The 13,331-nt window shown below is 44.1% G+C and overlaps 1 protein-coding gene across 9 annotated transcripts in view; it reads right to left on the reverse strand.

Moving 5' to 3' along the window:
* Nucleotides 1–593: 593 nt before the first annotated feature.
* LOC147632417 (kinase family with ARM repeat domain-containing protein) overlaps nt 594–13,331 on the reverse strand; it is a 67,554-nt gene continuing 54,816 nt past the window's right edge. For all 9 annotated transcript variants that reach the window (XM_086807227.1, XM_086807231.1, XM_086807228.1 and 6 more), the window contains 3 exons: nt 3,052–4,815; nt 2,093–2,968; nt 594–1,986 (listed from right to left, as the gene is read on the reverse strand). In XM_086807227.1, the coding sequence (XP_086663353.1) occupies nt 862–1,986; nt 2,093–2,968; nt 3,052–4,815 (3,765 nt within the window). In that variant the 3' untranslated portion in view covers nt 594–861. The remainder of the gene's footprint in view (nt 1,987–2,092; nt 2,969–3,051; nt 4,816–13,331) is intronic.

The following is a 13,331-nucleotide window of genomic DNA, read 5'->3' on the forward strand; positions in this document are numbered from 1 at the left end:
AATTAGGGGTTATAGAAATTTGAGTAACCAATATTGAGTGATTTCTTGGTTAAGAAGCATACCTTTTCAAAGATTAATCCTTAGAGCCCTTATTTATTCAAGATTGAAACCCTAGATTGCCAAATCTTTAAGTTATTGAAGGAATATTGCAAGGAGAAGGTTGCTGTGCAGAATGTTGGTGTAGTTTCAAGGAGTGTGCATAAATTTCACATTGTTGTACAAGATTTGATGCAGAAATTTTAAATTACTATGCAGAGTTTTCCAAGCTGCTGTGTAGAGATTTTGGTTCATGTGCAGGGTTTTAGGAGCAATTCACAATTTTCAAAGATTGCCCTGTGCACAATTTTTCAAAGATTTTGTGTCCTCCCGTAGCTACAACTTTTCATTGCTTGTAGGCGACCGTCCATAAGCGATGCTACCAAGGACCTTGTGGAGTTGTGAACCCAAGACCTCCTGGTCCTAGGCAAACACCTTCACCACTTGGGCTATCACCTCATAGGCATACTTACAAGAACACCCACCCACAAACAGACTGATTACTTGTGTACAACAAAAAATGCTGAAGATACCAAAAACCGTAATATTATCATTGATTCAGACGCACCCAGAATGCAGGGCACCTTGAAATTACATTACGCAGATGGATTTGAATGTTATGGGGCCAAATTCGAGCAGAACTAACCCTCCTCGGGACACGATGAGCACATTATTTTACAGGCATCTTAAACATGTGTGATTCCTTTACGATTCCAGGAATCAGGAACACAAATTAAAGGAGTAATGCAGAAAGCTTGTATCATCTCTCTAAGCAACAAGACTCTACATTATGCAGTGCTTACATGTGTTAAAAACTTTCACATCTCAACTGTTTAGTCCACCTAGAAGTACCTGCAACTCTAGACCTGCATCTGCTGCAGCATCAGCCACCATCTGTACATTGGAGTTTTTCAACCTGGCAACAACCGACACTAGTGCTGAGATGTCTGAGCCAGATTTCACCGGAACTGGTGACTGTTGCAGATTTGAATGCGCCATACGTTGCTCTTTGCACACTGCACAAAGGGTCAAAAGCAATAATCTTTGCATCCTTGATGCTGCTCTTGAACCCTGAGAGCTACAAGAAGACTCCAATGCATTCCTCAAGAGTGGCAGCTTTGATGCCAGCACAAGAGCTGCGCTTTTCGGAATCACCTTCACCAGCAAAAGCAAGCATTCCGCAGCTACTTCGGCAATCAGAGGCTCATGCCTGCAACAAAGCTCTAAGAACACGCCTCCATATGTGACAAATTCTGCAACATCTTTTATTCCATCATCTTGCACATCATCTCTCTCTTTCACAGAGCAACGTATAAGAAGTGACCTACAAAGAGACAGTGAAGGTTCCAAGAAATCCTCCATATCCCTTCCATGCACAAACTCTAGCAAAGAACCTACTCTTCCACTTATCCGGAGTTCTGAAATTGAGTTTGTTTTGACCTCGGATGCTGATGCTAAGAAAAGGCATAACCTGACATTATGAAGATTGACAGTCGAAAAGTCCTCACGAAGGAAATCAAAGAATTGTGAGATGAGCTTTAAGCGGAGTATGTCTTCGATCCCAATACATTTTATGTCAACCAGCATTACTAAAAGCTTCTGAGCATACATAGGGATGGGATCGTCATCATCCATGAGACTTGAATAGTAAGGCAGAAACTGCTGCCTTGCAATATACCTCAAATCATCCCGACTGGCTGATCCAGAGGAGTGCTTGCCCATATCCTGCCTCTCGGAATTCGAAATGTCATCCAAATAAACCACAAGGACATCAAAGAAGATCTTTAGACACAGAAAACGAGTGTCTCCTGAGCTGTTCTTTCTGTATAAGATGGCCAGACTTGGCAGGACCTCACGACAAAACACATCTGGAAACCCAAGTGGAATGGAAGATTGCTGCCCAAGCACTTCAAAGATCCTTAGAAGAGTGGATTGAAACTCATCAAGCCCCTGCATGGCAATAATGACACATCATCAGACAAAATTCATAAAGAGACCAGTAATGGGACATTGATTGATTGAATGCTCAGAGTGAAAGTTGAGTACTTATTCTTACCTGGAAAGAGGCCGTCTGCAAACTGCTCAAAAAGCCTGCCAGCTGTTTAAGAATCTGCCCATTGATGATTTTCTCCCTGAAGACGGGGCTTTCAAACAAATGCAGAATGAGTGAAAAGAGAGAAAGACTACTTTTAGCTTGATTCCGACCACTTTGTGTGCTATGAGCTGTTCCAGTAGTGAGCCGCTTCCCACTTGCTAATTGCTGCACATCAGACCCTATACTTTCCAAGATGTTAGGCACTATCTCCACAATTGTTTGTATCAATGCATCAATACACTGCTTGACATAAGAGTCTTTCTCCTTGATTAATCGTTCAATAATGGCTAAAAGCTTGCCACTACCCAGAGAAGCCAACCACCTGCGACTGGCCTTGCACAACAGCGCCACACATATAAAAGACTTGCCTCGTAATACCTCTGTGCTCTGCTCCAGTATTGTTAGGAGAGTGGAAACAAGTGTCTTCTCCTCCAAGAGAAGAGCAAGTTGTTTACCAATACTTGCTGAACTGCTTCCAACCAAAGACATGTTCAACAAGTTGATATTCACTTGTTGTTCCCTGGGGTTACCTTTTGCTAGTCCCATGGCAAGGTCTTTGAGGCTCAGCTTATCTAGAACAAATGATACATTGGCAGAGCTAAATCTTAGAAGCCTTACCAAACAGGAGCCTGCAGTCAAGCGAAGGCTTTCCTGCTTTGCAGAAGCCTTGAAAATGTAGCAGAGGTTCTCAAGAACTCCATGGTTGGTAAAGCGAGCAGCCCACTCTCCCCCTTGGCTTGAAATGTTCTCAATGGTCTTGAGAGCATAATGCTGAGTAACATCATCCTCACCTTTTCGGAGGATAGAAGCAACCAAAGCAATCAGTGTGCTCGGGACCTGTCAAAAACCGCTACAACAAAGCTTTGTTAGTATCGGCAACATGATCATGGTTATCTAGCAAGAGTCTTGCATACGTTTACCTGCCAAGAAGATGTCGACTTGCCTTCCTTTGCTGGAGTATCACTTCCAGTCACAGATCTAGGAGAATTTTCATTCTGTGTTGCTATATAGAACAGTAACTCGCCTAGAGTTGCCATCGAGCACCGCCGTACTTTGTCCTGCTTATCACGCAACCCTTCACTTAACACTGCAATGATTCCCGAGCTTGCAAGATCCTCCTCAATCAGTGTTGCATGGCGGATCAGCAAACCCATAGTAAAAATCGTCTGAATGCGCAAAGTAGGAGGCTTTGAAGTACGCAGCATTTTCACAAGCATCTGCATCACTGGACCATTAACTAGGGCGTTTGCACCCTCGACATTTGTGCAGTGTGTCTCAAGGTACTTAAGGGTATTCAACTTCTCACCCAGTGCAGTATTGCCACTGACACTGGCCACGACTTTGTTCAGAAAGCTTTCCATTTCCTCAGCTGAAAGCTTCACAAAATCTGAGGTTGCAATGGGATCAAATGGCAGTGTACGAGACTCATAACCTGGCTCTGCAAGCCTCTCAGTCCTCTTATAGATCATAATGGGACGGACTGCTAGATCAGAGGGATGCCAGAGTGCCTGAGAGATTACAAGGGAGGTTTTAAGAGGCTCTGCAATGCCTTGGGCAGGCGAAATCAGAGTAAGCTTCTTTTGATCTCCATGTATTACTGCACGCTGGACCCTCCTTGGTAGGCCGACACCTGGAGGAGTAGCTGCAACATCCATTCTAGCCAAACCAACATGAGTCTTTTCGAGGTCCCCCTTTCCAAACTCAAGGTCATTCCCACTGTTTTTGTCAGATGCATCAGGCAGTGACACTTGGACCTTGCAAGACTGCAGCTCAGGCTCCTTTTCATTATTACATGCATCAGCTTTTTCACTGCCAGAAGAAACATCCGGACACGTAGGCATGTCCGGCACATCCTCATCATCATTCGAATCACCTTCCGTTCGCTCAGCAAAATCCAGCTCTAAATCATTGTTTTCAATCATAACATCTGCATCATTAGCATGGGCATTTGGAACTTGCTGGCGATAATTGCCACCTTCTGTTTCTCTCTGCAGATTGGTTTTTACTATCCTGGATAATCTCAAGAGATTCACTCCACAGTTCTTTTGCCCTGAATCCTCCTTCAAAGGTCCTGGATTTTTCACACTGGGTGGTTTAACAGGGTTTAAATGTTTTGATGCCGGTATGTTTTCACAAGACTCTATATCTTTAGAAGGGTTCATTGTCGGTTTCCTATGCCCTGGCTGTGCTTCTACTCTTCTGCTTGGCTTTTCTATACGAGAAGAATGCTGGTCCTGCTGATGTGCACTCCTTTGAGCAACAGCTGAACTTCCATGGGCAGTAGCATTATCTGCTCCACGGTTAGTTGTCTGCTGTAACAGACGAATGGAGCTTACAAAAGCAGGTTGCGGAGGGAGATGCAAAAGCTTCATTTTAACCCTCCAGAATGGATGCTGGCAAAGCTCGGACCACTGCAGCCGCCTGGCTGGATCTTTTGTCAGCAAACGTGCAACCAAATCCTGAAACTCTTTGCTAGGATTGCCATGAAGGCCAGGTGTTGGATCAGATAAAATTGAATTTACAAGCTGAGTGAAACTATTGGAAACAAAAGGAGGTCTTCCAGCATAGCACTCATACATCACACATCCAAGTGCCCAAAGATCCGATGCAAACGAATGCACACCTCCCTCTTGGAAGAGTTCCGGAGCCATGTAGCAAGGTGTACCCCTCTTTGCTTGTGGTAACTGTAACATACAATACAACAAATTTGAAGTCAGGGTCTTTTCCTGAAAATTTTGAGATACACATTTTTATCTTTCATGTTGCAACATAAACCTGAAAGTTGAAACTTACAATACGGTAGAACAATGTCACAAGCAAAGCTAGATGGTGAAACACAGTGAATGCTTTTACAAAGCACAAAACTAGCCTACGAAGACAGTTTCATGTATAATTAAACAAGCTTACAGAAATAACAGGCCATAATCACAAGAAAAACAACTTAGAAGCATGCCCTTAATTTGAGGGACCAAAGTTAAAAAGGAGGAATTGTAACACCCTGGCTCCTATCTTTCTCTCAGCCAGAACACTAGCAGGATGCTCACTAGTTTCCCTTCAAACCACCCTCCACTTTAAAGATATAGATTGACTTTGACTCTCTGGACTCTACATACACAGGGGCCTTCTTCAGGACCTTCGTGCATTGATAAAAGCTTCTTTTTTCCATACAGTCATGAATTTGATCCTCCCACAGCGGATAAAAAATGACCCTCCACTTTTTAGTCTTGTCACGTGCATCTGTCCTCAAATGTTCATGCCAAGACATTCTGAAGACAAATACCACCTAAAATAGGGCAATCAAAGTACATGGTGGGTGACACAATCATATGGTGCAAAAAAAAATGAGGCTGAAAATACCAATTTCCTAGAAGTAGAATGCACCAAGAATGATTTGCACACAGACGAAGCACAAAAATTTTCTGCCATGGGTAGGGGAGAAAGACACTCAGTTCAATGATCTGGTCTAGAATTTGGCACTCCAGCTTCAGAGGACAAAGCTAGCCAGCACTTTTACAACCCTATTGGGTGCCTAGCAAAATTCAAGGCCTAGTTAGGCTGGGTGTTCCATGGAGTCTGGTTGTTGGGGCATACTGATGCTGTTCACATATTTGAGATTAGAAGTTTGTACTGTATCTAAAGTAGCTGGTTTCAATACATCGGCATAACAGTTATGTCAGGGAAACAAATCAATCTACATCATAGATCTTCTTGAATTGTGCAGATAGTATAGCTTTTCAACTAAAGAAGTAATGTGAGACTGTAATTAGATCCAAGCCATTGGATGAACAACCATTGGAGGCAAGGTTGTTAGAGGCGTCAGAGGCGTTTGGTACGAGGCGGGTATGGTACACGCCTCGAAAGACTCGTATTTTTTAGAGACGTTAGAGGCGTCTGTTTATATATATATATATATATGTATATATATATATATGTATATATGTATATGTATATGTATATATGTATATGTATATATGTATAAAATATATATATGTGTGTGTATATATATGTATATGTATATATATGTATATGTATATGTATATATATGTATATGTATGTATGTATGTATGTATGTATGTATGTATATATATATATGTATATATATATATATATATATATATATATATATATATATATATATATATATATATAGTGAAAGTTGAGAGAGAGAGAGAGAGAGAGAGAGAGAGAGAGAGAGAGAGAGACAAATGAAAATGAAATGAAATGATATATTAACGTCCTCAAAAGGCCACAATGACCTATGAGACCAAAAAGGTTACAACAATTGGTGGATCTGATACAATGTCCGTGTAAGAAAAGCTAAAACAACTAACTAAAACTGAAACAACAACTATGAGGAAAAGTAAGGTACTAGGAGCTCCTAAAAACAACTATGAGGAAAAGTAAGGTACTAGGAGCTCCTAATGGATAGCATCTGGGAAGGAAAACTCCAACAACAAAGGTAAGCATCATATACATCACTATCCAAGGATGTCTCTCATCGGTCGATGGCGGATATCCTCAATGTCCTCCATGGTGAGTACTCTGACTGGACGTCTCCCATGCCATGCTAGTATGGTCCTAATCCTCTGTTGTAGTCTCCGCCGGTGTCGAGATGGGCCTCTCATCTTGGGGCCCCTGGACCGCCCCAGCTCTATAGCCCGATCAATCAGTGTACCTCTGGTGCGCGGCTATACTCTGGGGATAGCTGCAATGCCTGCTGGCCTGATCTCTGGTCGAAAGAAGTCTGTAATCTGCCTCTGTAGGTGTCTCTCCCTCTCTGATCCCCTCCCTCTCAAGAGACTCTCTCTATGTCTACGTAGCTCCAACAAGTATAATCCGAGGCATCTCTGATCCTGGTATCTCATGACTCTGGAAAGTGGTCCGAAACCCTCTCTGAACAGGCAGTGAAAACGGCCTCGTATCTCATAATATACTGGACAGTGACATATGTAATGTAACTCTCTCTCTGGCTCCATCTGGCACAACTGACAAATCCTGGCCTCAGCTGGTACTCCTCTGAATTTGCCAATCTCAATCTCTAGCTGGTGTGAGGATGTGCGCATCTGACCAATAGCACACCGTACCCCATGAGAAAGATGAGTATCCATGTAGCTGGGTCTAATCACAAACCCATCCTCCGTGAGCTGGAGAAGATGATCTCTATAGAAAGCCATCTTCGTACCAAGCTCATGTGTCGGTTGTATCCATGTCCTCCTAGTGTCCAGCTGAGTCAAGTCCTGCTTGAGAAGTCTGGTAATCTCTACCTGTGTGAGAGAGGGAGGGTGCATCCAGGGAGTACTAAAATGGAGGTAGCCTGTCCATACTAAAGCCATGCAGTTGGAACCAAGCTGTCATCTGTGCATACCAACATGATCCGTCTCCCTGTGATGCCAACTGTCGTGAAGACTCCAGGGCTAAGTGAGCATATCTGTCTCTAGGGAGAGCCCAAGTGCTATGTATAAAGGAGACTGATCGAGTGAGTGCCTCTACTACCAATGGGGGGGCAGCCATCTCTGCACGGATAATATCATGTGGTACGGAGGCCTTAGCCCTAATCATCCGGGAAATCATAGAAACCAAGGGCCTCTCCATACATCTCCATCTATCAGTGCTACCAACTCGGCTGTGGTGATCCACTGAGGGTCCCCATATCTCCACTCCATACAGCATGGCTGAAGTGTCAAAGAGCCAAAGCTTTGTTTGAGGTTCCTGAAACTGAACCTGCGAACACATCCTCTCTGGTCTCCCCAATGCTGCATAAGCTCTGGTCAATCTGGTCTCCGCTGCTCTCCTCAAGGAAAATAGTGGGCCACTAAAAACCACACCAAGGTAAGTATATGCATCTGTATACTCTGTTGGGTTAAAGCCCTAAACGACCCCTCAATGTGTATATTGTACATGTATTTTAAAGGCTTAGAACATTTAAAGCCTTGGCCATGTTCACATTGGACATGGCCACATTATTTTTAAAGTCACTTGAATAAAAGGAAAGGCCAACAATACAAATCGTATGGCCATTTCCCCCAACCTACGAATTGCTCTCCTCTCTCAATTTTCGATAGCTCACGCCCCTCCTTTTCTCTGCTCACGCCTGTGTTCTATTGCCCCAACCTTGCACGCCTAGTCTTGGTCTACCACCTGGTGCCTTCTTCTCTCCACAACATACTCCACTGTCTCCTGACCATATGTAAAGGTGGGTGCTGACCTCCTAACCCACTGTGCTGTGGTGTTAAACACCATCACCTTGGTTTTACCAAGGTTAACAGACAATCCATTGTCTTGTGCAAACGTGTGCAATGCATCCAAATGACGCTGCATCTCCTCTGGAGAATCTAAGATCAACACAATATCATCAGCATACAATAACAGCGGAATCCATGTCCCTGCTAGCTGTGCTCCTCTGTCACCCTCCCGCTCTACATAGTCCGAAACCTCATCCACATACATCCCAAATAAGGTGGGAGAAAGGGGGCAGCCTTGTTTCACCCCAATAGTGGAGTAAACCATCTCAGATATACCCTGAGTAGTACGTACCTACCCCACAACTGTCCTGTATAAAGCCATGATTCCCCAAATCAGCTCTGTGGGCACTCCCATCTTCTGTAGTCTGCGCATCAGTCTCGCTCTCGGTACTGTGTCAAAAGCTTTGCGGAAATCCACAAAGCAACAATAAATCCTCCTGCCATATGATCTGCCCTCCTCAATAATAGCTTTGAGTGTCAAGATATGGTCAAGAGTGGAGAAACCTCTCCTGAACCCTGCCTGCCCTGATGCACGTATGGCCTCTCTCTCTCTGCCCATCTACTCAACTCCTACTCAAGAAGAGATGCATATAATCTAGCCTATCTACTCAACTCCTGCTCAAGAGAGAGAGAGAGAGAGAGAGAGAGAGAGAGAGAGAGAGAGAGACTAGAGTGTGTATGTATGAGCCTTGAGGGAGGGAGAGAGAGGGTGTGTATGAGAGAGGGAGAGAGAGAGAGAGAGAGAGAGAGTGTGTTAAAGAAAGAAAGCTGTATTAAACGTCTGCAAAAGGCCAAAATGACCTATGAGACCAAAATAGTCCATCCTCATCATCTGGATACATCATCAAGATTCAAGGATACAAAGTAAAATGAAATGAACCGGTAGAGTATAGAGAGAGCTCCAAAAGTGGGTATAAAAAATATCATCATCCTAGTGTGTTTGAAGTTTGAACTTTGAACTTTGGGTCTTGAGAAAGGCTTAAGGGAGGGAGGGAGAGAAAGTGTGTGTGAGAGGGGCTGCCTTGGGCCCTTAAAGCCCCCGTATAAAGACTCAAACCCGCAAAAAAAAAAAAATGTGGATGCCTCGATCAAGCAGTCGTACACCTCGAACTGTTAGTGGCGCGCCTCATAACAACTATGATTGGAGGGATACTCTGGATGGATGAGTTCCTAATGCTACTACTTGCACTCATATTCACAAGAGCTCTAACTTGTATTGTTGTAGAAAGGTTGGTTGCTTGGCACATTAAAGTGGTGGTTCTTCTATGGACAATATAGTATGTCCAGGAGTCCTTGACACTCACGACACAATGTAACACTATAAACAGACTTGAATGTAAGCATAGAACAATAGATTATTGTGAACATCATTTGTAACACTTCCAAGAAGCTGTTACATGCCCATCACTACACCATGCACACCCAGCAGTGGTCACGGGTAAGATAGACAACATACAGGACAGAATGACACAATGACTACAGGACTCAATGAACAAGACAAGAAGACAACGATGGAGCGGACTAAGCTGAAAAGATGTGTGTGGAAAAGGATGCCCCAATGGTTCCATTGTTGTGTCTTTCAATGCTCTCGAGAGTCACACCATATCCAAGGATGCCGTCGGTGAGTATCTCCTATCTTTGGAAGATGCCAATCGGCATGACATTTCAGTGCATGCGCTCCCATGTATCTGTCAGTGCGCTTCTTGGAGATTCTTTCGAGATCTGTTGTTGCGGCCACTAGATAATCCAGCCAGTTGACCCAAGATGACCCAGCTAAGCCAGGATGGTTGAGCAGGGATGGTCCAGCTGGACCAGACTAGAACACTGCATGCCGTGGGCACCCTTGGTGGCTACAGGTCACCCACCACTAGGGTGCTCACCGTCCTCGGTGAACCAAGAAGAAGATGCAGTAACCGAAGTGGCATTGTAGAGAAATTGAATGCTCGTTTCTTGCAGCTGGTGAGATGCGCCTCATTCAAGCAGCCGAAGACTGGGCAGTGAGCATGCCAGAAGAGACCACCTCCTCAACAGACGAATTTGCCCCCACAGTAGGGTTGGGTCTACAGCGGAAGCACCATCAATTGAAACCTGAGGGACACAAGGGCGAAGAAATCGGGCAATGGAGTGGGAGAATGGAACGGGAGTGGGAGAAGATCATCTGCCATAGTGCGCAAGACAAGACCAACTGAATCTTGTACTTGGAGTGGAGATGTGGCAGCAAGAGGCATGCAGCCACAGAACCTGGACAGGTAAGATGTGGCAACTGGGATTTGGTGTGGCAGTGAAAGGATGGAGGAGATGGCAAAGCACAAGAAACACTGTCACAGCTCTAAAAGGAAAAAGTGTAGAAGGAGGGGGAAGTAGTAATAAAGCAGTGACAAGTGGATGTGAAAGGGCAAGGGACGCAGTAGCAGGTGTGCAGAGAGAGAGAGGTGTGGCAAGTATGGTGGCCAAGTGATTAGGGCAGCCACCTGCTCAAGGAAGGCGACAGGCAACAATGTGGAAGGAAATGTGGTAAAACAAGGTGAGTAGAGCAAGAAGAGGGTAGTAAAATGGGTGTGAAATTGGCGAGGATGAGTATGACAAGAAGAGAGTGAGTATGCAAAGGGGGATGGCGTGAGTAGTGTAGAAGTGGCGGTCAGGTGATTTACTTGGACGGATCTGGCCCATCCTCAAATAATCTGCGAGTTGTTTGGCCAACTCATCTTCCTCAGCTTCGCTCATCCTGTAAGGCGGAATGCTAATAGGTTGAGCACCAGGGACTAGATCAATACGATGATCCACTGCCCTTTCGGGTGGTAAGTCCGATGGCAGCTCCTTAGGAAATACATCTTGAAACGAATCAAGTAACTTCTGTAATTCTTTGCTTTCAAACACACTTAATTCATTGACATCCATAGTAGGTATGAGAAATGAAGAGAGTGCAATAAAGACACAGTGGAAAGCAATATACAAAGAAGAATCCATTATATTTTCAAAATTAACGTTATTTACAAGAGGTTCCTGAGAGAGATGTATACAATCACCTAAGATACAATACTAGGTGTTCCTATGTTCAAAAGAAAAAGTATGACTAGACCAATCTATCTGGACCTGAAGGGTCTTAAACTGCTCAATCCCTAATAGCAAGTCTACATGCTCTAAATGCATAACATAGCACTCCAAAATATCTTCGTAGTCCTAAATCCGGATCGGTAGCTTCTCCACCTTTCGATGGCCATTCACTTCTCCATAAACTCGGAGAATATCATGCAAGCCAAAAACTTTAGAGTTGAATGTACAATCAGAACATGAACTGGGGCGAGAAAGTACAATTACTGAAGTACCTGTCAAAGACAACTGGTTGGCTGTCTTCGTCTTAGGTCCTGCGTTGGTCTTAGCACCCTTCTTCGAGCACTCGTTATGCATATGTCCTTTTTCTTCGCAGATGAAGCAACGTCTCTCCTCCTTCAGCTTCGAAGCCTTAAAGAGACGGTTTTTCTTTGCTAGAGTCAAAGTAGAATTCTTCGAGGTTGGTCCGAAGACTTTCCTTCTGCCGTGCTAGCCATTGGCGTGGAGAACTTTCTTTTGTGCTTGTTCCCCTGCTTGGTTACAGGTTTAGTTTTGGAAGAGACCATCGTATCGTCATAAATACGAGCAGAATGAATGGCCTCGTCCAAAGTGTTGCATTTGTCAATAAAGAGATGGAATTTTGTAAAGCTTGCATCTGCAAGGCGACTTGTGCCTGACGCTCCAAGAAAGAAGCTTCGAAAGTAACTTTAAACTCTTGAAAATCAGATTTAGTTACAAAATCTTCAAAAAGATCGCCATCAACAACCTCGCTAGCATGCAGGTCTTCACATTCGAGAGAACAGGTTCCATCTCCAATTCTTGGGTCGACATCTCGAGGAGAGAAAGTGAAAGAAAATCTTGGCTAGAAACAAGGAATAGTGCTAGAGAGCTTGTACTCTAGGGGTATTTTATAAGCTCCCCTAAAAGTGCTTTGTTTTTGGTATGGCTTTTGTGTTTTTTTTTAATTAAAAAAAACCATGCTAGATGGCTTTGAGAAAAGCCACATAGAAGGCTTGTAAAAGCCACATTTAAAAAAACACATAGGCCACACATAAAAGCCACACGCTTTTTTTATTTAAAAAATAGCTCTTCGATTTGTTTTTTAAAACCCCACGCTGCAGGTTTTATTTTGAAAAAAAAAAAAACGAAAAAGCAACGTGTTCTTTTAACGAAGGCTATCCGCCACCTATTGGCTACAGGATGTACTTCGCCGTCCCCTACGAACAACCGCTACGCCTGATTTTTTAGCACAGCAGCGACGCCACCCTTTGAAAAAATCGCCAACCAGCCCGCCTCTCCACGCCGACAGTCTTTGCTCCCTTTCTCTCGTTGTTACATACAACCGGCAAGTTCTCCTCCTCTTCTCTCTTTCACTTGCTGATTCACAGTCGTCTGCACTCTTGCTTCTCTCCTTGCCAAAACAAAAGCTCTTGTGAAGCAATCTAATCGACCCTTTGCAAGACCAAAACCCAACCCGGGTTCCAACGATGCAAACATAATATTATATGCTGAATTCTGAAAAAAAAAGTAGTAATATGAAAAAACAGCAATCATCTCGAACTCATACCTCTTCCTTTGACCTTGTTCTTCTCTACCTACCGACTTGCACGCTCTTTGAGACATGCTCTGATACCATTGTCAAATCCCCACGAATCTCCTCGTAGAGTGCTCCTGAAACATGACTCAAAACCTGCAAAACAAAGCCAAATAACATGAAGGGGGTGCAGGCCTAACCACCCAACCATGACAACCGTGGGCAAAACCCATAAGTCTTGGTTGTCCCCACCGAGCCACAAGCTGAGCTAACTAGCAAGACGTACCGACCAATCTCTACCCCGTGACGTCCCATACCGCCACGGAGCTACCCTCGCAGGCCTCGAGACTGTTGCCAGCCTCAGCTGCATGAA

Source organism: Cibotium barometz, chromosome 13 (genome assembly GCF_041138505.1).
Source record: "Cibotium barometz isolate CiBa-2024 chromosome 13, ASM4113850v1, whole genome shotgun sequence".
Taxonomy (NCBI): Eukaryota; Viridiplantae; Streptophyta; class Polypodiopsida; order Cyatheales; family Cibotiaceae; genus Cibotium; species Cibotium barometz.